At 35.0% G+C, this 26472-nt stretch overlaps 1 protein-coding gene across 3 annotated transcripts in view; it reads right to left on the bottom strand.

The window, feature by feature from the left end:
* The window catches only part of PRKG1 (protein kinase cGMP-dependent 1), a 1107715-nt gene that overhangs the window by 103043 nt on the left and 978200 nt on the right, over positions 1-26472 (bottom strand). For all 3 annotated transcript variants that reach the window (XM_074374026.1, XM_045507363.2, XM_074374027.1), the window contains one exon: positions 2623-2697. In XM_074374026.1, coding sequence (XP_074230127.1) covers positions 2623-2697 — 75 coding nt within the window. The remainder of the gene's footprint in view (positions 1-2622; positions 2698-26472) is intronic.

The raw sequence follows: 26472 nt of genomic DNA, 5'->3' as shown, positions 1-26472 counted from the left end.
TTAGAAAGCTGTAAAATGCTAACAGCGTAAAATGCATCACACCACCTCCTGCAGTATTTATTTATCTATCTATTTCGAGGTAAAGTTTACATTATCTCTCTGGTATTTAGATCAATGGTTTTAGACTTTTTTTTCATCAAGCGTTCCCATTTTCTACATAATAATCAATATTAAGGTATCTGGGTTATGCATTCATTTAGATTTAGTATTAATTGAATAGAAAAATTAAAATTAATCTATCTAGCTGACTTATATTCTAGTATAAATATAATGGCTAATTTATAATCTATTAAATTTATGCATCAAATAACAATATTTAGATGTAGTTCATCATTTCATTGCCCTTTACTATTCTTTAATCATAATTGAACTTTCTTTTAATTGTTACTTTATAAAAATTATATTTATGGATTTTTTTTTCCGAAGCTAGGTTTAATTTTATGACATGCTACCAAAGTGAGACTAGTTTGCCTACAGAAGATTAAAGACTTTTTGCCCAGGTAAAATTAGTTTTACATCATAGATATGCAGTAATTGTTTGTAAATCAAACCATGTATCAAATGCATTAGGGTATATTTCCAATGATTACTTCTACAAACGTATTCATCCACTTTTATAGCCCTTTATAATTTACCAAGTATTTTTCATCAATTAAATCACAACAATACTATTTCATAGGTAAGACAATGAGACTGAGAGACAGGTGTTGAGACATGACCCAAATCACTTGGTTGGGAATGACAGAGCCAGGAGCAGAATCCGGGGCTTCTGGTCCTCATTCAGGGTCATATTTCTCATACTGACAGACTGTCTTCCAGCATGAGGATCTGTTACCACACCTATCTTCTAACTGACTGAATCTGAATTTCAGTATGTCTGTTTTCCTTCCCACCTTTATTTGAAACATGCACAAGTGAACTTATAAATGCCCAGAATTCATGAGATGCACACACAGTTTAATCTTTTAAGGTCAACGGTACACTAAGAAGGATCTAACTAATTTACAATTGCTTCCCAATCACTGATCAATTTTAAGCCAGTGACTGGCCATGACTTTGGGTAGAGTAAACAGGAGTTATACGAAAACTTTCATTGGACAATCTGTCTAAAGTTTAACAGGAAAACAGAAATAGATCAAAGAATATTTAGTTTAAAAGACCTTTGACTTTTTCCAGTAATTCTACAAATGTTTATTTAGATAGTTAAAGATTTTAGATGAATTTTAAAGATTACCACTAGTTGTATATAGTTGTATATATAAAATGCATACAGAATGGTGTGAGTATGTGTGTGTGTATAATAATCCACGGTAGTCTTAATTAAATATATAACTCAAGAAAAACTTTGCTGACATAAGTTATAAATATGAGCTTTTATACAGCAAGAAAATGTTCTTCTGAGGGTTCAATAAAAACAAAGAAAGTTTTATAACTTTTAAAACGGTCCCCTTCTACCATCTCACAATGATTACTGTAAATACCAGAAACTAAAATCTAAACTTAGTAATAACACATATTTTAACTTAATGTAGGAAACCAGGAAATTAATACCAACCACCCACACAGTACAGGCAACACTGAGGACTGCATGAAATTTGGTGTTAAAAGTGGCTGGTGTAATTCCCTGAGCAAATCTGGGCAGAGACACTACTGGTATTTGACCCCGGGATGTAAGTCTATGTCCCTTCAAAGAGCAAAAGAAACAAGAGAAAACTATACAGAGAAGAAATTGTGGATATTATTTATACAGCTTTGAAAATAATAGAATTTTATCAGTCAAAATGGATTATAGCAGTTAATTCTAGACCAAATTTTTAATCTTCATAAATTCTCAAGGCAAAGAAATTACTTTATTCCTTTTGGTTTTTAGGTAACTACAAGACCAACCAATCACCTCCTTCGCCTGTACTATCTATTTACTGATATTTGCTGATTTAATCCTTCAGGTGTCCTGTATGATATCAAATACAAAATTGTTTTTCCTTAAATTACTTTCTTGGGAGAAGAGGAGAATTATATAGATTACACTTTTTAAAAAAGTAACCTAAATTTTTTTCAAAAAAAAAAAGCAAATATCAAATTATTTTGCATCTTTGTCAAAAAAAAAGCTTTGTTTTAAACTATTCTAGTAGATAAAATGGTATTTTGTTTTATAAAAATGATCATTAATGGGGTATGTACTATCTCAGATCATTATGATAACGGTGCCATTCAAGTTTAATGCAACACAAGGGTATATTCACATGAAGAAATATTTCCAGCCTTACTATTTTTCAATTTCACAAACAACTGTTGAACACAATCACCATTCATTCAGAAAATGTTTTCAGTGGGAGAAAGATGTGTTTATATTCAACTGTTTACACTGGATTTTAAATTAACCATTTTCCCTTGTCCAGATGATCTTCCTCACAAAATCAAGGTTTCATGTTTAAGGAGAGACATACTTACAAAGTAAGCATTCTATGTAATAATTACCTTGAAGAGATTGCTTCTTTTTCCTCTTAAGTAGTTTCTTCCTGTCAGAGTGTTGGGCTTTGTCCAACAAAATATTTGATCTTATTTCTACTCAAAATCATTTTTAAAAAATCAAAATTAAGGCCCCCCCAAATTTCTACTTACTTTGCTTTAGCTTCTGCATCTTCATATGCTTTATTAGAAACATCATCCAGTCCTCCAATCAAATGCTTGAAAGAGCTGTCGGTGGGGGAAAAAAACGCAGTGATCAGGATAAATCCTCTGCAAAGTTGTAACAATGACAACCTAGCCAATGATATATTAAAACAATCTAAAAGGGTCTAAATAAAAATGAATGCAAACATTTAATCTAGGATGTTACTAAGAAATATCATACAATGATATAAACTGAGAGCAAAGATTTCTTCAATCTTTTAAAGTACTTTAAGATTTTACATTTTATTTTTAAAGCTCTATAATATTAATACATGCAAGAGGCTTTGTGTGTTGTGAGTACTAAAGAACAAAATATGCATGAAATATATAGGATGTTTGCTGACTTAAAATTTAAACGTTGCTTAATAGCTTTTACCTACACTTTCAAAAAAAACAAAAACAAAACAAAACAGACCTATAAAGAGGAAATTGACACTGCTGCTTGGGGGCTGGCTGTAAGGGGAATGGAGCAACTATTACCTCAGGCCCTTGGGTAATGATCGCACCTGTAGGACAGGGTAACTAGAACGCTGGGCTAAATAGTATTTCCAATACGAAAGAGACCAAAAGAAAACAACTAGAGAGAAAGCCAAGAAGCAAGAATCACATATAGAGTGTCAGGTTTTCTGTGATGAATTTATTAATAAATGTCAAATGAATGAATGAGCAATAAGTAGCTATTAAATTTTCAAAAATATAATTAATGATAAAACAAATGCTAAAGATAATCCCCATGGTTGAGAATAGTTCAAATATGATTTTTGCCATTGTTCTTTCTGTGGTAAAATTCTCCGTCTTCCCACAGAACATCTTGGTCATTACTAGACAAAGTCTGCTTTTGGAGAAACTCCTTAAGGCTAAATGGGTTTATATTGTAAAGTAAAATACAATATTTCTTTTATTATGAAAAAATGGTATCTGGTTGATTTTCTGTTTCTACAGATAAATATGAAATTTAAATACAGATAGATTAGCTTATTTGTCCAGGATGACTGCAGTTTAATAGCACATCTAGAATTATAGTCCATATTCTCTAATATCACTCCTGTCCTTTATAATATTTAGATATTTTTAATACTACCAAATCCAAACATTGTGAAAATGCACTGACAGAGAGGAACCAAAGAGCATTTAAGTGGTAAAACCAGAGAGAAACAACCACTAAAGCTTAGCTTTTCAAATATGCTTAGATATATTATAGATTATGTGGTTAAATATTTAAAACTCTTAAGTAATTCTGATAATTCAAATAGTTAAAAAAAAATCCTGTTTTCCTCCAAGTATCTATTTGAGTTAAAGACATCTTAAGCAGACTAGTACATTATCAAAGAATTACCAAGCAAACTGATAACAAATTTGATAAGAAGGGAGACTTTTTTACTTAAAATCTGTTCATCTCACTAGGCTCAGTTAAAACTGCGCATCACTTTTTGAAAATACAGTTTGAAATTTCTATTAGCAAAGTATACACATGGAAAAAACTACATCTGGCAAGCTATACAGATTTTCAAAAGTAGAAAACATCTAATGACAGAAGTAAGTTTAAAAGGTAAGAGTGACTGGGGGAAAAAATATTTAGACCTGGTGATGAGCTGTTTATATCCTTTTTTGTTAAATCTTAGCCATAGCCAACAATTTAAAAAGAATGAACAAAAGAAGTATTTGAATTATGTCTTTTTCATATGTATTTTAGAGTGCCTTTGATTTAAAAATACAAATTTTCTATGTGGTGCTAATGATCCATGATTTATTATTTTTATTTTACTACTAAATAAAAAAAAGTAAGAAATGATATGTACTTACAAAAGGTCTTTATTTTGATATGACATAAAATTATTTTTGAAATAAATTCTCCCTGAGGAAAATCCTTTTCATTTAAAGTGTAATTGATTTTTTATGGAAACAATTTTAAAACTGAGAGAAGAAATTAACAAATCACTCAGAATTCTCTAACCACAAATAACTAACAGGAACATTTTACGTACTTCTTTTTACTTTTTCTCTGCATAGCTTTATTGTTGTTTTTTTTTTATAAAGATGCAATCATAAAGCACCTATGACTTAATATCTTGATTTTGAACTTAATATTGTATCATAAGTGAATACTTTTATTTTTAAAAGCTCCCTAAGCAATATTCCCATAACCAAAATAATAGGTCATTGCGTGGACACACATGATAGAATATCTACTTACTCATCTACACACACACAGACACCCACACACATACGCACTCGCATACATATACAGATGATGGAGGGGGCATGGCAACTATCTAAACATTTATATTTATACTCTCAATTAGAGATTAAACATATGGAATTTCTTCTTGAAATAAAAATATTCAGTAATATAATCTTGACTTTAGAATTGGAACCGTATGTCCTTTATAGTAATCTTTATTTAGTAAGCAATCTTGGCCAAATAACATTTTTTGAAACATGAAACAAATGCATTCTGCTAATATTCTGTCTCCTCAAACAGTAAGTTGACCATTATAGTCAACTAGAAGTTTAAGAAAATGTAGAATTTTCAAGCAATATTAATGAGTTTCAAATAACTATCTCTATATCTCTGCACTTATCAGTGAATAATTTAAGATATCTTGATAATATAATTGATGTCATTATAGAATTTATCACTCCTAGCACAAGTAGGAACTAATTAATGTTCCATTCCCCCTCTCACAGATACTCTGCAGGAACACCTGCCATCTGTGTGAACCCTCATCAAACAGGCATTTGAAAAAGTATTATTATAGGTATCAGATGCCTTTTAACAACTGAATGTGCAGAAACCAGAAAACAATATTTATCAATTATAACAAATGTAGGAGACTAGAGGAAAATCATTAAATTCTTCTTTTAAACAAAGTCACAATTCATGTATGAGTTATATTTTAGCAGTGTAAAATAAAGTAGCCAATTTCAGTAGGCATAATTTCAATAATAAATAAATGTAGGAGACATTGATGAACCAAGGTTTTAATTTAGGGCATTTCAACAGCAAACCTTACTGTCTATACACTAAGTAATGAGGTACATTTCTGCTACTTTTCTTGGGATGTAAAATCAAACTTTAACAAGTCTTGACAGAATCTTTTAAGGAGGTGGATAATGTGTTATTAGTTGAGTATATTGTGGTAGAAAGAGGGCAAATGGAGAAATCCCTTTTGTGCTTAATGCTGGTAGTTTAAACATACTTGCAAGGAAGGCATGGAAAAGAAAGAGAAAGAATGGAGGAATGAAGGAAGGAGAGAAGGATGGATGGAGAGAGGGAAGAAGAGAGAAAAGGAGGGAGGAGTGATGACCCTTTTACATCAAGAATGGTATTTACAGAAATTTTCAGTCAAAAGGGCTGTGTTTCTCATTCTAGGAAATTTGTCTGTTTTAGAACATGACACTGATGGTAACTCAGTGGGTAATGATTTCAGTTATTAAGATGTTTTCATTATTAAGCCAAAACATCCTTCTGAAGGGAGCTGATTACACAGTGGTATGTCTAAAGAGTGTGTAATTTTGTTCTTCGGTTGTGATATGATGAGACTTCACCTAGAGAGAAAAGGGCTATTATATTATTAGAAAGGCAGTTCAAATATCACAGATTAGCATTATCATGCTGCTAAAAAATAACAGCATTTATATGTCACTTTACAATTTACAAAGCATTTTTTATATTCATAATTTATGTATGTATTCAATAATATATTTTAGTCGATTTGGTCCTCAGGATCTCTTATACCATATTCATACTGTTCGGGAATCTTGTATAAGAATGTTTAAAATAGAATCTTTTCAAACTCAGAATAGGATGGGAGAAAATCTCAAAACTTATTTAGAACCTTTTTTCTTGATCACATCCTTAAATAAAATGATAATCTATGCTTAATAGTTTAAGATTATAAGCCAAAATGAGTCAAAAGTAAAACCTTAAACCAGAAAGTATTGCAAATACTTCAATAGTGCTAAGCAAAACATTTGTCAAGCATTATCTGAAGTCTTACACAGCTCTCTTAATTTGACCGGTGTAAATGATTACAGCCCATTAGACTTTCCCAAGATGAATCTTGGATAAATCCTTTAAAATATACTTATTAAAATAAAATAGAAAATTACTGACCCAGATTAGTTGGGATGCTTGTTACCTAGCTAAATCCAAGATTTTAGAGGTATCCTTTATTATTTTGTTTCTTCTATTGAAAAAAAAATCTGTTCATTCACGTGTGGCTTCTGGTAAAGTGTCTCATGATTGTTACCTTATTTGTTGTCTGACTGTTTTATTTTTAACTAGCACAGGCATAATTATTAGTGGTTTATACTATGAAGCAACATATGAATATACTTCTTTAGAGGGAAAATGAGCCCCAAATGGAATAAAACCAACCAACATCTATATTTTTCCAATTATCCATCCCACCCATCCATCCTCTCCATTCATTCATCCACACATGTATTTATGCAAAGCCTACTATTCATAAAGAACAACTCAAGCTACTGTGAATTATGCAAAGATAATAAGATACAGCCTTAAGGAAGTTACTTATATTAGAGATAAGAAACAACTATAATACAAGGTAGGAGGTCAAGAATGGTTGAATACTCATCAGAAGGTAGGCTTTAGTGTCTATGAAAAGAATGTCATCTACTCAAAGTTGTATGATAGTGGTTTCGTAGAAAGCAATGCCACTTTTATGAACAAGTAGTTTTCTCAACAGTATTTTTATTCTGCACATACGTTTATATTTGCAAGTGAAAAGTACACATACTTTTAGAGTGTTAGACATTTGTCTCTATCTTTCTTTTATAACAATAACCCCATATCTATTGTGGAGATTATTCATTAGGGAAAATTAATTACAGATAACACACATTTAATTTAAACCATTTCCTGATTATAATTATACACATTAAAATAATCAAAAATTGAGAATGATAATCCAAATTGGCCTAGTGAACAAAGAAATCAAAGGAAAGAATTAATTTCAAGAACTCCGTCAATTCATGTACTGTGATTTTTGAGGAACAAAACGCCTTATAGTGTTAACCAAGTTTTCGTGTCTATTACGTCTACATAGTCAGTCTTCTGCAGGGCAGAGCCTTGCTGAGTTGACAGGGTTATTGTATTAGTCAAATGGCATGGTCTCGTTTTGAATTTTAAGATTTACTTTTTTTTTCCTGATCCCAACTATAATATGTTGAAATTCTGGAAGGCTAAAAAACTTTATGGAATAAAAGATTTCTTGTAGTTCCACAGCCCAGAGCTAAACCTTATTATTTTGGCACAATTCCTCTAGACATTTTTCAATGTATTTATTTCAAAATTGGAACCATATTGTTTTAGTATTTGACTTTAGGCTATGTTTATGCTTATATAGTAACTAACTTAGTGGTTAATTGAAGGGAAAAAAAAATCCAGTGGAGGACTTGCTTGAATATGTAAAAACATCCCATATGGACTGACTAAATGTCTCAATCTTACTTATTTGTTTATCTAATAATTTGTCAAAGCATTTGCAACAGTTTATGGCTTAAAGCTTTCTTTTTGATTCTTTTTGACTTTTAATCTGTAATTGTTAAGAATGTATCTTAATAAAGGAATGTAATAAAAGAAAAACTATTTTTAAAAGATATATTTTCAGATTCCCCGCAAACCATTTTGAATTTATAAATATTTTATCTTAAATTTTTATGTACAAGATTCCTACATATAGTTCACCCTTCCCTAAGCATGATTAAATTCAGAAATCTTCTGTAGATTAGTTTGCTACTCACAGTAGGATTGGTAAACAGTCACTTGTCTGTGAAGAGATTAAGTAGTGGACTTAGTAACTTTTATAGTGATTTGATATTGCTGAAATATCCAAGGACAAGATCAACGGACTCATATTTTTGAACAGAATATAGACTTGTTTACTTACTGTCAAACTCATGAGGTGAGAACTGCTTTGTATAAACTGCATATAAGTACTACACAATGTTAAATGTGTGATATTTTAAGATTAGTTTGCTAATTGTAACCCAAAGAGTATAAAACCCAGAATCTATTTATTTTATTGAATGATAATTTAAATTTAACCATAAACTTTATGGGATAAATTGAGAGAACAGGCTATTATTGAAGGATCAATGAAAATGCAAAATCACTTGTTTCATTTTGGGTTAAAAAACATCCTGAGTGTATTGAAATTGTTTTAAAAATCACTTCTTCCATTTGCTATAAGTCACCTCTTTGAGAATGGTTTCTCTACTGAGTCTACTAAACAAAACATAGAACAGTTTAGATACACATTATTCCCTGCAAGTGTCATTTCCATCAATCCAATTTCAATTAGAAAACTTAACAAGCAAGAAAGAGGCACATTTGGCACATGAAGAACAAATACTGACATACAAGCTGTTCTTTGAAAATGTACCTTTTGCAGTTAGGACCAGAGAATTTGCTGTTTCACTCATAAATTTTGGTTTTATTATGATAGCAAAATAAGCATAATACCCACTCTATTTCTTATTGCTTATATGCATGCTTTCAGTGACAATGTGATCAAATTTTGTAATTCTTTTTATTCAGTGTTGTTTGTTCTGATATCTTTATTGAAATATAACTTTATGTATGGTCAATCTAATATTTTTTTAAAGTAGGCACTTATTTTTATGCCTTTTTCATTTTATTTTTCAAGTAATCCACTTGTGTTTTATTTTATAAAAACATCTGTCTATGATAGATTTGAAATTAAAACAAAACAAAATTGGTCCTAAGAACAGACCCTTGGTGAAGCACTAACCTAGACCACTCATCTCTCTCCCACCCTCTGTGCCCCTTTCTGATTCCCACCTGATAAATTCTGTATTTTCAGAGGGAGTTAAAAGAATAAATGGCATATACAAGAATTTTTAGCTACAAATAATACATATTAATATACTAACATAATTATAATGGAAAATATTTATTAAAAAGTACAGTTCTATAGATAATAGAATGGATGGCAGCAGAGCAGATAAAAATCATTGAATATGCCAAACCCAACACCTTGTATTTGCCTAAAAACTCTACCATACATGGGTGGTAAAGAAAGTCAAAACAAACACATAACCTGAGCATCTGCTGGTTTACCTTTAGGTCATGTGAAAAAGTCTGGAAAATGATGGAGAAGGGCTTCCCTGAATCAAGGCCGGTCTCTTCTCTCCAACAGGCCCAGGGTCTCTTCTTTATTCATCATGTTTTGGATGGTGGCACTAATGTGGGAGAGTTGGGGTCTCATAGCATCTGTTAGCCTCCATATTATGGTAAGATTTTCCAGAAGAGAAGAGCTTTCTTAATCTTTCAAGGAGTTATTCTAGATCAGGGGTCAGCAAACTTCTGCCTGCAGACCAAATCTGGCCCACTGCTTGTTTTCGTCAGTAAAGTTTTATTGGAACACAGCCACCTCCATTTCTCTATATATTGTTCGTGGCTGCTTTTACATATAATAATGAAGTTGACTAGCTGTAACAGTGACAGTATGACCTGCAAACCTGAAAATATTTATTATGTGGCCCCTCACAGAAAAAGTTTGCAGACCCCGGTTCCAGCTCATTCTCTTATCCTCATCCTGCCACCCTCATATATAACCCAACACTAAATCCTACAATTCTACCTTCAATAATCTGAACTGAATCCCCTTTTTCCTATTCCCCTTTGGTCCCAGCCACCATTCTCTTTTGGGAATTATTAGAGTTGCTCCCCGCCCCCCTTTTTACTACCACTCTTGTCCGTACACGGTAAGCCAGGGTAAACTTTTAAAATCATAAGTCAGATCATGTCACTCCTCGATGACCTCTCTATTTCTCTGACTATTCTCCCTCTGACTTTAGAACATATCAAGCTTGCATACTCCTCAGGGCCTTTGTCCTCTGCCTGGAATATTAGTTCTCCAGATCTTTGCATGATTTTTCCTTACTGACACCCAGGTCTCAGCCCAAGTGAGTCCTCTTCAGACAGGTCTTCCCTGACCAAAGTAGCCTTCACATCAAACACACTGTCACTGTCATCTCAACCAATTTTATTTTCATACTAGCATTGATCACTTGTTAAAAACTACTTTGGGGGGAAGGCATAGCTCAAGTGGTACAGCACATGCTTAGCATACACAAAGTCCTGGGTTCAATCCCCAGTACCTCCTCCAAAAAATTAACTAAATCTAGTTACCTCCCCTCCAAAAAAAAAAAAAAAAAACTACTTTGTTTAATATCTGTTGTCTTTCCCACCCTAGAATTAGCTTCATGAGATCAGAGACCTAGTCTATCTACTCATCAATAACTCTCCAGGAACTAGAATATTGTCTGGTATATAATGGAAATGAATTAAAGGATAGATTAATAGACTCATTCATTCACTCATTGTGTTTGACCAGGAGAAGACAAGAAAGCATTTAAGTTTTTTGATGCATTTTTAAATTTATAATTCAAGGTATATGAGTTAAAAGTCCAGTGTGCCTCTGTGAGCATTCACCTATATGAATGATGAACTTTTAGGACAAAGATTTAGTTAAAATAAAATCTAAAGTTGGAGTCCTAATGATGACATACATTGGTATAAATATGGATGAAAGTGGTTTTAAACATTTAGCAATTTATCATTGAATTATATATAGGACATTAACTTAGGGTAATTATTTTAGACTATAATGGAATTTATATCCATGAATCCCAGTTGCAATTAAAATGAAAGAAAGAACTAGAAACTGTAGCACAATTTTCATTTTCAATTAAAAGCAGAAGAAATTAGAATCAAATCTCTGTGATAGTTTAGCCTTTTAGGTTATAGAGAAAAACATGCTTTTAAGTATAGATTGCCCTAGCATGCCAAATTCATGTTTCAATTTCCTTAAGAATAAAACCCTCCCAACTATACTTAAATCAGACAGTTCATGCAGTAGACAGACTTCTTGTGGCTGACCAATTATTTTAAGTAAGTGGCAGAAACTCTCTTTACCTGACCATATCAAATAAATACTAACCAAAGTAGACATTATACATTATTCTTTCTGCCATTGATTTTTCTGGGCCAAAATATGACTGTTTTGACATGAAAACTAATGATGATGTTTCATATATAGCCAATTAATTTTATTAAATAATCAATTTCCCTCAATGGAAACAAATATCAATACTAAATTATTTAACTTTCCTCATAGCACAGTAGATTCTTAATTCAAAGACCAGTTTGATGTCAATTATCTCAATAGGAATACACAAAGGTTCAACTTTTTTCCAGATTTTCTTATTCACAAAGCTTAATCTATGGCAACAGTGGGTATTTTATCTATTCAGTATTTTTCAAGCTTATCTACTTAGAAATTATTTAAAATGAATAAACCCATATAATAATATTTCACTCAAAATTATCTAAAAGTAAGAGGCCATTTTATTAAAGACAACAAAAATCCATAGGTGATATATCTTAGTTTATGTAGATATATTAATTATATCAGATATCAGTAAAAACAGTCTACTTTTTTTTGTAACTATTTAAAAACTGCCTTTAGAAAACTTTGGCTAAGAAAAATGGCATGGGAACAGAAAATGCTATGAAAAAATCACTGAATTTTTTAAAGTAAATTGAAAATGAAATGCTAGGATGGCACAATAAATCTATCTCAAAATATCTTTTTAGTATACTTAGTTATGCCTTAAAACTCTTTGAAATAAAGACAGTATTAGTCTCCAGGGTAACTTTTTTTTTCAAAAATCACTGTCGGTGGATATTTATTTCTGATCTATTCTACTGTTTTTATTTTTTCTAAAAATCACTGAAGATTAAGAGATAATATATCCTTTCATGCCACAAATTAGTGATTGGAAAATCTAGCAAAAACAAAAATATCAGGCAAAACATGAAAATAATAACGAGCATGTGTCAAGAATTGTACAAACTATTTGACGTAAATTTACCCTATTTTACAGATAAATCAACAAGGAAGACAATTAAGTAAGTACCCAAGGTCACATGACTAGTAAGTATCAACATGGGATTTGAATGGAGGCAACCTGACTCTAACACTCGCAATCCACACCATTATTCACATCATATTTATCTCCCAATACGGAAGCTGAAGCCTGCTGGTTAATAGCTGGGCTTTGAGTTTGGTATCAAATATTTGCTTTCTCTCACATACTGTCTTCATGGTCAACTCCTTAAAAGAACTACTTTTTATTTAACAGATTACCTTATTTCTTCCATTATATTATATCTATAGAAGCTCTAATTAAGAAATGTATTCGTCTGCTGGGGATGCCATAACAAAAAACTACAGGCCTCACAGTTTAAACAACAGAAATAAATTTTTCACAGTCAGGGAGGCTCGGAGTCTAAGATCAAGGTGCAAACAAGCAGGGTTGGGTTCTTCCTCACCTACAGGCAGCGCCTTCTGACTGTCTTCCTGTGGCCTTTCCTCTGTGTGTATGCCCTCCTGATGTCTCTTCCTCTTATTCTAACACACCAGTCCTTTTGGATTAGGGCCCCACCCCTATGACCTCATTTAACCTTGATTACCTTGAATAGGCCCCATCTCCAAAAACGGTCATATGGGGTTGGGGCTGGGAGGTTAGGGCTTCAACATGTGGATCTGGGAAATCAGTTCATAACAGAAAGTTTCATGAAGAAATATTAACAGCAATTTAGAAGATACATCTTCTTATGTAACTGGGCTGTTTAGAACATTTTAACTTATAATTCTTGACAGGTTCATAAAAAGTTAAATTCTTGGTTTCCATGTCTTTCCCTGGACGTACAGTTTAATGACATCATTATTGTATTTCTCTCCCAGAGCAATCACCTCCAGTTCTTTCTAAAGCAAATCCCATCTTCATTACCTGAACCATAAACTCTTTCATCTCCCTCCTCTATACTCTTACTCCATCAATTACAGTATTTCTTATTGTTCCACTGTTTCCCTTTAGAATTTTCCTTTCTTTCAGTCTACAAACAGGATGGCCTCTCTGATCCTAAAACACAAAACTATCCTTTGTGCCAAACAGCCAGTTTGAATAAATTGCATTTCCAGTTTCTCATCCTTATTCTTCACGTAATTCTCAACCTACTGCAACTTGGCTTTCTATTTCCATTTTTCTTTCACTCTTATTGTTACAACTTTCCCCTCTAAATTATCACTAACTTGCTGTTAATCCCAGTGGTCTCTTTCCAGATCCCACCCTAAGTGACCTATCTGAGAGTCATGGCCCCGCTGGTCTTCTCTGGTAGTAGCCATGAAGTAGAAACGTGTGGGGCTGCACTGAACTACTCTACCCTTCCCCCTAATCTTTCCCTTTCCTGGTTCTCCTCCTCCTCCTCCTCATCTGTGCTATTTCTCAGCATGTATCACACACACACTTCTTCCTCTGCTATCCCTTAGAAGTAAGCAGGTACCCAAATTGTGTCTTTTGCCCCTTTTATTCCACTCAATTGATTATTTTTATCAAATATTTATTGTTTATGACATGTTCGGCAGTATTTTTTACTTACATTATCTGACTGAAACCTCACAACTCTATGAGGTAAGTACAATTATCCCTACCTTGTAGAAGCTTTACAGAAGGTTTTCTCAAACTCAGCACTGCTATTGTGGAGCCTATCCTGTGCGTTGTAGAATATTTAGCAGCTTTTCTCTCCTCTACCCTAGATGCCCTTAGAAAACCCAATTGCGACAAAAAAAAAAAAAAAAAAAAAAAAAATCTCCAGACATTGTCAATGTCTGCAGGTTGAGAACAAGAAACAAGAGATGAGACTCAGAGAGATTATGTAACTTGATACCAAGCTAGAAAGTGGTCAATCTGAGATTTTATCCCAGATAGACTGATTTTTTTACTAGACCCTAGTTCTCATAATATACTAATTACACTTATCTTTAAGCTCTCTCAGAAAATAAAAATCACTATTAAGACTTCAGTTAGGATCCTGAGGCCAATGACCTTCAAATCTACATCTCTGTCCTTCAACCCTTCGGAACTATACTGCCACCATTTTGCTCAGTGTTATGTGAGTATCTCACCAGCACCTCAAACTCAACTTAGCCATAGCAGCATTAAATGCATTAACTGCATAACTGTATCCTCCATCAAGACTTGTGGTTATGTTGTCTATCTCCCTTAATGACATTATCATTTAACCAATGATGCAGGCTAGAAATCTTAGTGCTATGTATGACTCTTCACTTTTACCCAAGTGCATCATATCTTTGTAATCTCTCCTGAATCGGTTCCTCCCGTCAATCCTACTTTCATTGCCTTGTTAGGGCTATTGACATTCTTCCCTACCCCAGAAGTGGCATACTTGGTTTCTCTGCCTCAATCTCTCTCTCTCTACTCTTTTAAACAGATTCTACCTTGCTAGTTAACAATTTGTTGGTATAAAAGCAACAGCTTAAATGGGGCATAACAGACAGATCATGGTCTTAAAGTCAGACATCCCTACAGCTCTAATCCCATTATGTGGCTCTGAAAAAGTCACTGAGTCTCTCTGATCCTCAGTTCCCTTTTCTGAATTTTTTATGTCATCTTTTCCCACAGGACCATTGTAAGAATTAAGAGCTGAAAGCATATTAAAGCAAAGGTATCATTACGATACACTCAAAAAATTCATATATTAACTTCCCTGAAATTATCCCTTTTTCTCCACCACTGACCACACTCTATCATCTATAAATGGGGCCTTCTCACATCATAATTTCTGGTCCATATTTTAATTAGTCACTTGGATACTTTCTATTTTTCCCTGTCTATCCTTCTTTTTCAAGTACCTTGTTAGCCCTTAGTAGTTATTTCTGACATTTCAGAAAAAGGTTATTTGAGCTTTTATATACTCTCACAATTTTCTGAAGGCTTTTAAATGTGTTTATTCTCCTCCAGGACAAAAAGGTAACTGCAAAAGAATGAACTATCTTTCAAGTTTTAACTGTCAATAACTAAGCTCTATGTATCAATTATAAGAGAAAAATAAATGTCAAACTAACTCCTCTAGAATTGTGACATATTTCATGCCCTGGGCTGATCTGTCTCATCATGTCTTTTAAGACTGTTTTAATCAAAAACTCAAGCTGGTCAGGTTGCAGCGCAACAGATGATCTCAAACATTGCCACAGGGGAGTACACTGTATAGTGGTTCTAGGTAATACTTTTAAAATATGTATATTCTTAGAAGGCAAAAATATACAACGCAAAAAAGGCAGCCTTCAATAAGTGGTGCTGGAAAAACTGGACAGCTAGATGTAAAAAACTGAAATTAGAACATTTTCTCACATCATATGCAAAAAGAAATTCAAATGGATTAAAGCCATAAATGTAAGATTGGAAACGGTAAAACTCCTAGAAGGAAACATAGGCAGTATACTCTTGACATAAGTCTTAGCAATCTTTTTTGGATTTGTCTCCTCAGGCAAGGGAAACAAAAGCAAAAATAAACAAGAGGGACCTAACTACACTTAAAAGCTTTTGCACAGTGAAGGAATCCATCAACAAAATGAAAAGACAACCAACTGAGCGGGAGAAAATGTTTGCAAATGATAAATCTGATAAGGGATTAATAGCCAAAACATATAAAGGGCTCATACAACTCAACTAAAAAAGCAAACAACCCATTTTTTTGAAAAGGGCAGAAGACATTTTTCCAAACATGACATACAGATAACTAACAGGCACATGAAAAGATGCTCAACATCACTAATTATTAGGTAAATGCAAATCAAAACTGCAATGATATATCACCTCACACCTGTCAAAATGGTGGTCATCAAAAAGACAAAAAATAACAAGTGTTGGAAGATGTGAAGAAAAGGGAACCCTTGTAAATTGTTGATAGGATTATAAATTGATGTAGCCACTATGGAAAACAGTATGGAAGTTCCTGCCAAAATTATAGAACTGCTATATGACCCAGAAATTTCACTCCTGGGTATTTCCCCAAAGAAAACAAAAACACTAACTTGAAAAGATACATGTACCTCAATGTTCATGGCAGCATTTTCAATAGCCAAGATGTGGAAGCAGCCTACATGGCCATCAACAGATGAACGGACAAAGATGTGGTATAACAATGGAACATTACTCAGCCATAAAAAAGAATGAACTCTTGTCATTTGCAACAACATGTGTGGACCTAGAGGCTATTTGGTTTAGTGAAGTAAGTAAAACAGGAGAAGGATGAAAACTGTGTAACTTCACTTATATGTGGAATCTAAAAAGTAAAATCAACTAATGAATATAACAAAAATTGACTCACAGAAACAGAGGGTACACTAATGGTTACCAGTGGGAAGAGGACTTGGGAGAGGGGCAAGATGGGGGAAAGGGATTAAGAGTTATAAATGACTAGGTATAAAATAAAAAAGCTATAGGATATAATATATAACACAGGGAATATAGCCAATATTTTATAATAACTTTAAATGGAGAATAATCTATAAAAATATTGACTCACCATATTGTACACCTAAAACTGATGTTGTAAATCAACTACACTTTACTAAAAAAAATTTAAATAAAAATATGTTTACACTTTGAATTCATAATTCCACTTCTGAGGAGTTCCTCAAGGAAATTCTTCTAAAAAGGCACAAAGATATATGTGCAAAGAATTCTTTACAAAATAAAAAAATAAAGTGAGCTCATGTCCAAACCTACCTAGGAAACTGAGACAAAGAGACTCAGCTTATGCTCATAAGATATTTTTATTAACATGGTAAATTACAAATGCAATGGGATAAGGTCGTGTGATTTAATGGGCCTTGAAAACAGAGAATTAGATTCTAACACTATTTCTCTACTTACAAGCCATATTATTTTGTAACATGTTATTTCAGCTTTCTGGGGCCAAATTTAATTTAAAATGGAGGATGAAAAGTATTTTTTGCGTGTTTTCTGTGAGAGTAATTATGTATCTGTGTATATATATTATGTATGTATGTATGTATGTATATTTATATCAATCCATTGGCCTATCTATCCACCTCCAATAGCTTTGGGACTGACATATGTGTTCAGTAAATGACAGGGTATATTTGTCTATCTGTTATTTGTCTATACGTGTGTGTGTGTGTGTGTGTGTGTGTGTGTGTGTGTGTGATTTATGCTGCCCCTGTATGTGGGAAAAGTAAGAAAAAATGTAGGCAGTGTGATGTCACGATTTAAGGTCATATACTACAATAGTAATAGTAGTTACCTATGAATGGCAAGGTTATATTTATAATGTTCTGTGCTTTCCAATTTTTTTCCATGAGAAGCTATTACATTTACCATCACCTGACTTGACCATACAAAAATGTAAAAACAAAACCAAGAAGAGAGAAAAAAAAATCAAGCCTGTGAGAACAAGGCAATAAATAAAAGTTCCCACTCAGCCCAAGTGGGTTTCTCATCTGGATGAAAATGTATTACCTCGAGTTCATACGGGAGGACAACGTCATCTTTATTAACCACCAAATGATGATTTGTCTTTGCTGGCCTGGCTTTTGTTTCAATATTATTTCAGTTACGTGCTTGTAGCAGGGTAGTGCATAATATGACCATTAGACTTCATCCAAACTAGTAAATTCTGAAAGGTCCTCCTTTGCAAATAAAGCTTAACATGGGAATAAGATTTCACTGTTATCGTAGCTTATGCTAATCCAATTCTTGTGTCTATGCTATGAGTTTCAAAATAAGTACCAACTGCTAGACATACTGAAAAAAAAAAAAAAGTACAGTTTTAGATCTTTATGACCCAGCTGGGCCTATAGTAACAGTCTCACCAGGAACTTTGCCTACTAAAGTAAGCAAAACCTCTTAACTCTACCAAAAGGGCAATGTGAGTATCTAAAGCAGAATTCAACTTCCAAACTTAGTGATGACACTGTTGATTTTTAAACTGCTTGTTAGGATTCTGTCAGAAACTCGTCCTTGCATCTTCCCCTTCCCTGCTTTATCTCAAGGATACAAGAAGCATTATTAATCCTCTTTCAAAATAAACAGCCAAAAACACTAAAAAGGAGACTTTTACAGAGAATTTCAATATGAATTTTCAAATATTACCTTTTTAATTGAAGAAATTAAGACTGATTATTTAGATTTGGCAATTAAAATTTTTCACAGATCTTTCTTATTCATTCATACAACTGGCTTATGAATGCCAAAGACATTGCTGAATCTCTAAACAGTTTCTAAAAGGTCCGATGGGGGAAAAAAAATGAAAGCCTCAGAAACACACTAAAGTTTTAAGCATTTATGGGGGGAAATGAATTATTTATCCATCAGTGTAAAACAAAACAGTCACTGTAATTAACAAAACCAAAGCTATGGTTGTAATATTTAAAAATTGATAAACTGAACTCCAACATCAATTTCCATTTATCATCTGATTGTCAGAAAAAACTAAAACAATTCATTTCTAACTGTCAGTGGAAGTCTCTATCTGAATATTTAAATACTACTTAGGCAGTTTGAACTTAACATCCTTAACTGGGTCGACCAATTACGTTTGTTTCAACACCTGCTTTATCTCTCACACTCCTGATGTGTCACAGACAACAGCCAAGTCTCCCAAGACAGAAGAACTTCTTTCCGAACCTCTCACATCTAATTATTTCCCCAAACCTACTTCAGAGTAAAGTTTAGACTCTTAAACTCTAGCCAACAATCCCTAAGGCCGTGGCTGTTGTCTCCTAATACTTTCCCTGCTTGAGTTCATCCCACTGGAATCAATCTTCCACCCTCTTCCTTCAAAAGCAGAAACAAACCGCAGTAGCAACAACCTTCTGATGGTTCCTCATTGCCCAGAGGATAAAATCCATATTCTTTAAGCTTGAGATACTAGATTTCTTTATCATCTGTCCCCATCTTCTTTCCAGCCATGTCTTCCAGCATTCCCGCTGTCCAGCTCACCATCCAGTTACTTGACCCATAAATCCTTTTTTCTTGCAATACTCCGCTTTTTACTGTTAATGACGTTTTCAAATTCCTCACCTTTGTGTATGCCCTTCTTTCAGCAGGAGCTGTATTTACCCTCCCTTTTCCACTTGTAAAACCCCTACTCAGACTTGATTCACATATCACCTTGCCCAGCAAGTCCTCTGGGATGCTACAGGAAAAGCACAACTCTCCATCTTCAGTTCCCACCAAGTATGTTGTTTTTCATACTGAAATGGCAGTTTCTCAAGATTTTTAATGCATCTATATTGACCAGGAGCTACTCCAAGGTAGACAAAGACTTAGCTATTTATCTTTATAGCTCTGGACTTTGGGATAGGATTTGGTTTGGAATCTGTACTGGTTATTAAATTTTGCCTGTCAGCTTTAAATTCACCCTTTTTGACCACTCTATAAAAATGGATCTGGGTTATTACATTTTTTTTTCCCAACTGGCACTGAAACTTTTGCCAGTAGAGGGCATTGGGGAGACAATGCAAGAAAAGGATTTTGCTTTCCGGCTCCAGTTGGCTTGGTAGGTTCTTGCAGCTTCTCCAGTGCAGGGCTACTTACAGTACTTGGAGGCCAGAAGATTCCCCAGCACACTTCCCCTCAGGCAGTTTATTCCACGCTGTGCACAGCTCTTCCTGGAACCCTTCTGGCACACGTTCTACTGGCCTGGCACCGGAGCACTTTAGTGCCATCCAGCAAGCCAAGATTGCCTCCTTCCCAGCAGGGGCGATTTGCCCCTTTGGGGCCGTGTCTGGAGATACTTGTTGTCACACTGGGGTTGTAGGGGAGTGTTACTAGTCACTACTGGGTAGAGATTGGGATGCTGCTAAACATCCTACAATGCACAGGACAGCTCCCCCAAAATCAACTATCTGACCTAAAATGTTAATAGTACCCAGTTCCAGAAACCCTTCTCCATAACAAGGTCTAGTTCTTAGTCTCAGCGGGGCAGAGTGGAGGGTGGGGAAGGGGAGGGTCTCCCTTCAGTGCTCTCTTATAGGCCTGGGGTTGGTGACTACTCCTTGTATCTGCTATTTCTATTTTTTCTAGAGCTCTCTTTTTACTTCTCACTAGCTAAGCCCTTGTTCTCCAATCCTCTGTTACAGATATTAATTCTTTATAATAAACTTTTCCTGTTCAGATTACTGTGTGCTTCTCCTCTTGACTGGACCCAGATTGATGCAGCATTACCCATTTATTCATTCTAACAGATCCTTAGTGAGTGCTTATTATATACTTCCCGCCAATGTGCTGAGAACTGAGGATGCAGCAGTGAACAAAATAAACATGGTTCCTGTCCTTATCAAGCTTGGAGTTCACAAGTCAAAACAGGAAAACAACTATTGTAAATGTATGACGTAGCAAGTAGAAGATGGTAGATGAAAAACAACAGGAGAACACAGCTGATTATGGAAGGTCAGGGGAGTGACTGAATCAAGGACCCATTTTGGCTTTGATAAAATAAACTTAAATAATACAACTGACATTTTTAAAATTTTTTTTTATTGAGTTATAGTCATTTTACAATGTGTCAAATTCCAGTGTAGAACACAATTTTTCTATTATACATGAACATACATATATTCATTGTCACATTTTTTTTTTCACTGTGAGCTACCACAAGATCTTGTATATATTTCCCTGTGCTATACAGTATAATCTTGTTTATCTATTCTACATATGCCTGTCAGTATCTACAAATTTTGAACTCCCAGTCTACCCCTTCCCACCCTCCTCCCCCTTGGCAACCACAAGTTTGTATTCTATGTCTATGAGTCTGTTTCTGTTTTGTCTTCTTCTTCTTTCTTCTTCTTCTTCTTCTTTCTTCTTTCTTCTTTCTTCTTTCTTCTTTCTTCTTTCTTCTTTCTTCTTCTTCTTCTTCTTCTTCTTCTTCTTCTTCTTCTTCTTCTTCTTCCTCTTCCTCTTCCTCTTCCTCTTCCTCTTCCTCTTCTTCCTCCTCTTCTTCTTCTTCTTCTTCTTCTTCTTCTTTTAAGATTCCACATATGAGCAATCTCATATGGTATTTTTCTTTCTCTTTCTGGCTTACTTCACTTAGAATGACATTCTCCAGGGACATCCATGTTGCTGCAAATGGCATTATGTTGTCTTTTTTATGACTGAATAGTATTCCATTGTATAAATATACCACATCTTCTTTATTCAGTCATCTGTGGATGGACATTTAGGCTGTTTCCATGTCTTGGCTATTGTAAATAGTGCTGCTATTACAACTGACATTTTAATTGCATGATTCCAACTATTTAGTTAGGATGGTGGGGGGTTTGACTCCGTGAAGTCTGTATCCATTCAGAAATCCTATATTTGACTCATTAGTCTTTTTTCCTAGAAGTAGCAGAATTAGCTTCATATGTAATTCAGTGAAATATTTTACCTTGATTCATAAGCCAGCAAATTTTTATCTTTCAAGTGGACCTTTGTGATAAATCATCGTATTATATGTTCATTTTCATGATTCTAAGCTTCTTGCGGTCATCTCTCACTTAAAGGCATTTCTGTTTATCACAGCACTGAGCCTAACACACAGTAGTTACTCAATAAGCGCTCACTGAATTAATAAATGGATGTGTTTTTTTCCTTGGTAATTTAAATCTAAATGTGATTCAGGTGAAAAAGCACTGAAACAGTGATCATGAGACCTATGTTACAATCCCATCCTTGGCACTAAAAAGCTTGGACCATCCATACTTTCCTCAGGACTCACCTTTCTTCACCTTTTCCATTTCTAAACTAAAGGATTTAGAAAAAGTTTTTCAAGGTCTTGTTCAGTTCTAAAATTCTAAGCTATAACAAATACATTAGAAGACAAAGATGTGAATACATATCCATCTTGATTAAGTCTTATTATTAAACAGGGTGATTTAGTGTACTTGACACTCTGGGCCTCAATTTCCTCATCTGTAAAATAAAGCTGGTCTGTACGGGGCTTAGCAATCTACACTTTGGGACAAATTGCAGAGTTAAGCTTTTGTGACAGAGACCATATGGCCCACAAAGCTGAATATATTTACTATCTCACCTTTATACAAAAAGTTTGTCAAGCCCTGGGGTCTCAGGTCCCTCCAACTTCTCCCTAAATTTCTGCTAGGACTTTCTGACTAATCCAGTCACCATCTAAAATTTTTTGACAATGTTTTTTAAACAAACAAAAAAATATATGCTAAAGTTTGATTAATGGCCTACCAACATATTGATGACATTGGACTTCTTTTATTTTGAATAGAGTCAGGGTTACCAATGAATAATGTTAGAACCTTAGTCAGTTTGTGACTTAACAAATTAGAGCTGGAAATTATCCACACAATAGGGATAGAAATAGGTAATGTAATATTTATACATTTGCCTCGAAATCCCCCAAACATGAGATGCCTGAGTGGCTAACATAACCAGTAAGTTCTATTTGGGTGGATGAAATAGGAGGCCAGGCCTCCCCAAGGAGCTCCACAATCAGTAACATCATATGCCATTTCTATAATGGCTTGTGGTAGGAGGAGGCTCTACCATTTTAAAACACTAGGATAGGCACACATGATGAAGAGCTATTCCAACTCACTCCTTTCCATGGCTTTAAACCATTAATTCAATCTCCAGATATAATCCTTTTCCAGTGGAAATGTGCTTCTTTTGTAGTTAGATCATGCTTGCTCACGGCAAGCGATGATTCAACTCACATCATTAAACTGAACCAATATAATGCCTCTCTTTCCAACTTCTGGATTTTATCTCTTCTGCTTAATAATTTTTTTGTGTGTGTGTAAAGCACACCAATCAATAACAGCTCCATAAAAAAGATAAGCCCAAATGATGCCAACTGACATCATTCCAGCAAAGTCAATTTGTTTTCTTGTGATCATCCTGCAGATATCCTCACATCACCCCAGATTTCATTCTGGAAAATGAGCCAAAACAAAACCCACTTAGACTGTAGGAGAGGCTGCGGCTGTGAAGTATTTCCACTGTATCACTGTCAGTTGAGTAATGTGACTATAGGCACTGTGGCATGTGGAGTCCCCATACTCCTATCATGTGGACACAGAGTGACAAGCTACAGAAAGACAAGAACACAGGTGACCTAGCTAGGGCACATGTCACTGGGTACGTGGGCCTTCATGAAACTGACCTGGTTATGGGGTTAGAAAGGAACGGTGCCTGAAAGATTCTGCTGTCACCAAATCCCTCCCATACAGTCCTTTCTTCCACCCTCCATGACACTTGAAATTCTACAATCTTTTGGATTCTCATGATTTTTCAGTCTTCAGGGGTATGTCATCAAAATGCAGATAACTCTTGCAGAGAATCATCTTAATCTCTAATTATCTACTACCCAAATTAATGCAGAGCCTGAAGCAAAATCCTAGAGAATGCAAGAGTTGAATTAAGAAGTTTAGGGATAAAAAAAAGAAAGAAAGAAAGAAAGAAGAAAGCAGGCCGGGGGGGGGGGGTGGTGATGAGAATAGTGCCAGCAGAAGGACAAGGAGGGAACTGGAAGTGGAGGGTGTCAGAGAGGGGAAAGTAAATTGATGGCATCGACAGGACCAACAACTGAAGGCACTTCAAATCATAACTCTCATTTGCTTTAAGGATAGGCTGAGCACAGCACGGAGGAAGATCAGTAATAGGACCACTGGGGGCAGCCCTCAATTCTCTAATATTGTTTAAGTCAGAGGGCAGCAAACTATGGCTCACAGGCCAAATTCAGTCCATTGACTGTTTCTTGTATGGCCGCTAGCTGAAAATAATTTTCACATCTTTTAAGTGGCAAGAACAAAAAAGTTTAAAAAGATGAATACTATTTCTTGACATGTAAAAATAATATGAAATTCAAATTTCATCGTCCATAAACAAAGCTTTACTGGAACAATGTCCATTCATTCATTTACATATTGTCTTTGGTTGCTTTTGCATTACAATGGTAGAGTTGAGTAGGTGCCACAAAGATCATCTGGCCCACAAAGCATAAAAAACTGACTATCTGGCCTTTCACAGAAAAAGTTTTCCTACACCTGGTTTAAGTCATGCAGCTATAGCCTCATACTTATATACTCCACTCAGAAAAGAAAACCGGCACATAACACAACCCACCATTTTTGTCGGAAAGCTTAGCGATCATCTGTTCCTCCTTGAGCACGTGCCTTGCTAAGCCTCACCTCCCCCCACCAAGCTCCTTGTCAGAAACATCTCTAGCACCCTCTCTGTGAGAAGCTGCAGAAATGCTCTTTTATCCTATGTTTCTAACTCCTCTGACATGGTAAGTCCTGACAGGGATGGCTTCCCAGCCTCCAGCCTGGCTGGTCCATTGCTTGTTCTACCTAGCCCAGTGCATGGATTCAGTATTTGTGTTTATCTTGCCTTCAACTTGGAGCTGAACACCTGAACAGTCACAGCAAAGGGGACTGGAGGAAGGCACCAAACCACCAAAAGCAGGAAGGCTGGGAAGAGATCTGGGCAGACGCTGCTCAGGAGCACTGTCCTTGGAGACTGATGCAGGTGCAGCTACAGAAACCAGCACAGAGAGAGGCTACAAGGGGAGGACAGGGTGAATAGACACACAGGAGGTTTGGCTACCAGTGGTGGTAAATACATAACAAGAAAATCTTGATACAATCGAGCTGGTCCTACATGCTCAGTTTTCAAACTTATACTGAATTTGCGTTCTATTTATCAGATTCACCCAAGCAACTGACAGGGGAAACAGGCATTTATTATTCACTTTCTGCATGAATATATGGCCAAATTTCCTAGTCTGGCTCTAATCTCAGTTTTGATACCTAGGCTCCAGTTTGAATATCGAGAAATAGTCTTCAGCTTAGCAATTGCAGTGACTTTTTTCTAATAGAGTGCAGTCTTCTCAGTAACCTCTTTGCTCTGTTTTATACAGTGCTTGTGACCAGCCTTAGAATTATTATGAGTTCCTTCCTAATCATTAGCCTAGCGTCTGTGCTACAGTCTTGCTACTCTTTTCAATATATGGTATGAATGTCTTTTACACAAAAGCCAACTACAACTCTGGGCAGTAAAAATTTGAACCATAGTCAATCAGGCTTTTCTCATCTATACAGATGGCTTAATTTCTAAGATGGCCATTTGCAATGCCCGATAATCTGATATGTGACAACTCCTAATCTCATAATTTTTATGCCCCAGCACACTGTACTTCCCCTAGACTATCTCTTGGTTTCTATCCCCCAGATTTGGTCTCAGTAACACAACTGGCTCCAAAGTATGATTAAATACCATAGAGTATTACTGATGGAAGGGTTAGTCATATATGGTTTGTAAATTATATTAGTGACACATGGGGTCTCATGGAGGGCCTTAGGAATCATTTGGGGTGATTTGGAGGATGAGATAGAAGACCTTGGGTAGTCTAGAGGTCTTACCCCCTTGACAGCCAAAAAAGTTCCCTTGTTTTCTCATTTATCTTATGTAAACAATGGGTTTGGTAAAACAGAAGTTTGAAAACTCCTAGTGATAAAATGTCATTTTAGCTTGCCATCACCAGGGGTGATAGTCAAAATAATTAGTGACCGATATGACACTAGAACTGACCAATCAGAATGGACACTGGCCCTGGTGTGTACCAGATGTCCCCTTTGAGTTGCTGGATCAAAGAGAGATCTGGAGGATTAGAAAGAGATCTGGAGGATCTCTGGCTGAGGAATCAGATGACCAGGCAGCGAAGGGATGGGAAAAACACACAGGGAGTTCAGACTGCTATTTACCAACTGGAATGAAAATGTTTCAATTTTCACAACCAATATGGCTACATCTTGGAGGTTACACAGTAAATCAGGGATATAGTTGAGACTCGTAACTTAGGTCTTAATTTCTTGGGGAAAAATATGCAACTCTTTGAGTATT

This window comes from Camelus bactrianus, chromosome 11, assembly GCF_048773025.1.
Source record: "Camelus bactrianus isolate YW-2024 breed Bactrian camel chromosome 11, ASM4877302v1, whole genome shotgun sequence".
Lineage (NCBI taxonomy): Eukaryota > Metazoa > Chordata > Mammalia > Artiodactyla > Camelidae > Camelus > Camelus bactrianus.
This window is presented reverse-complemented; position numbering and strand designations above follow the sequence as displayed.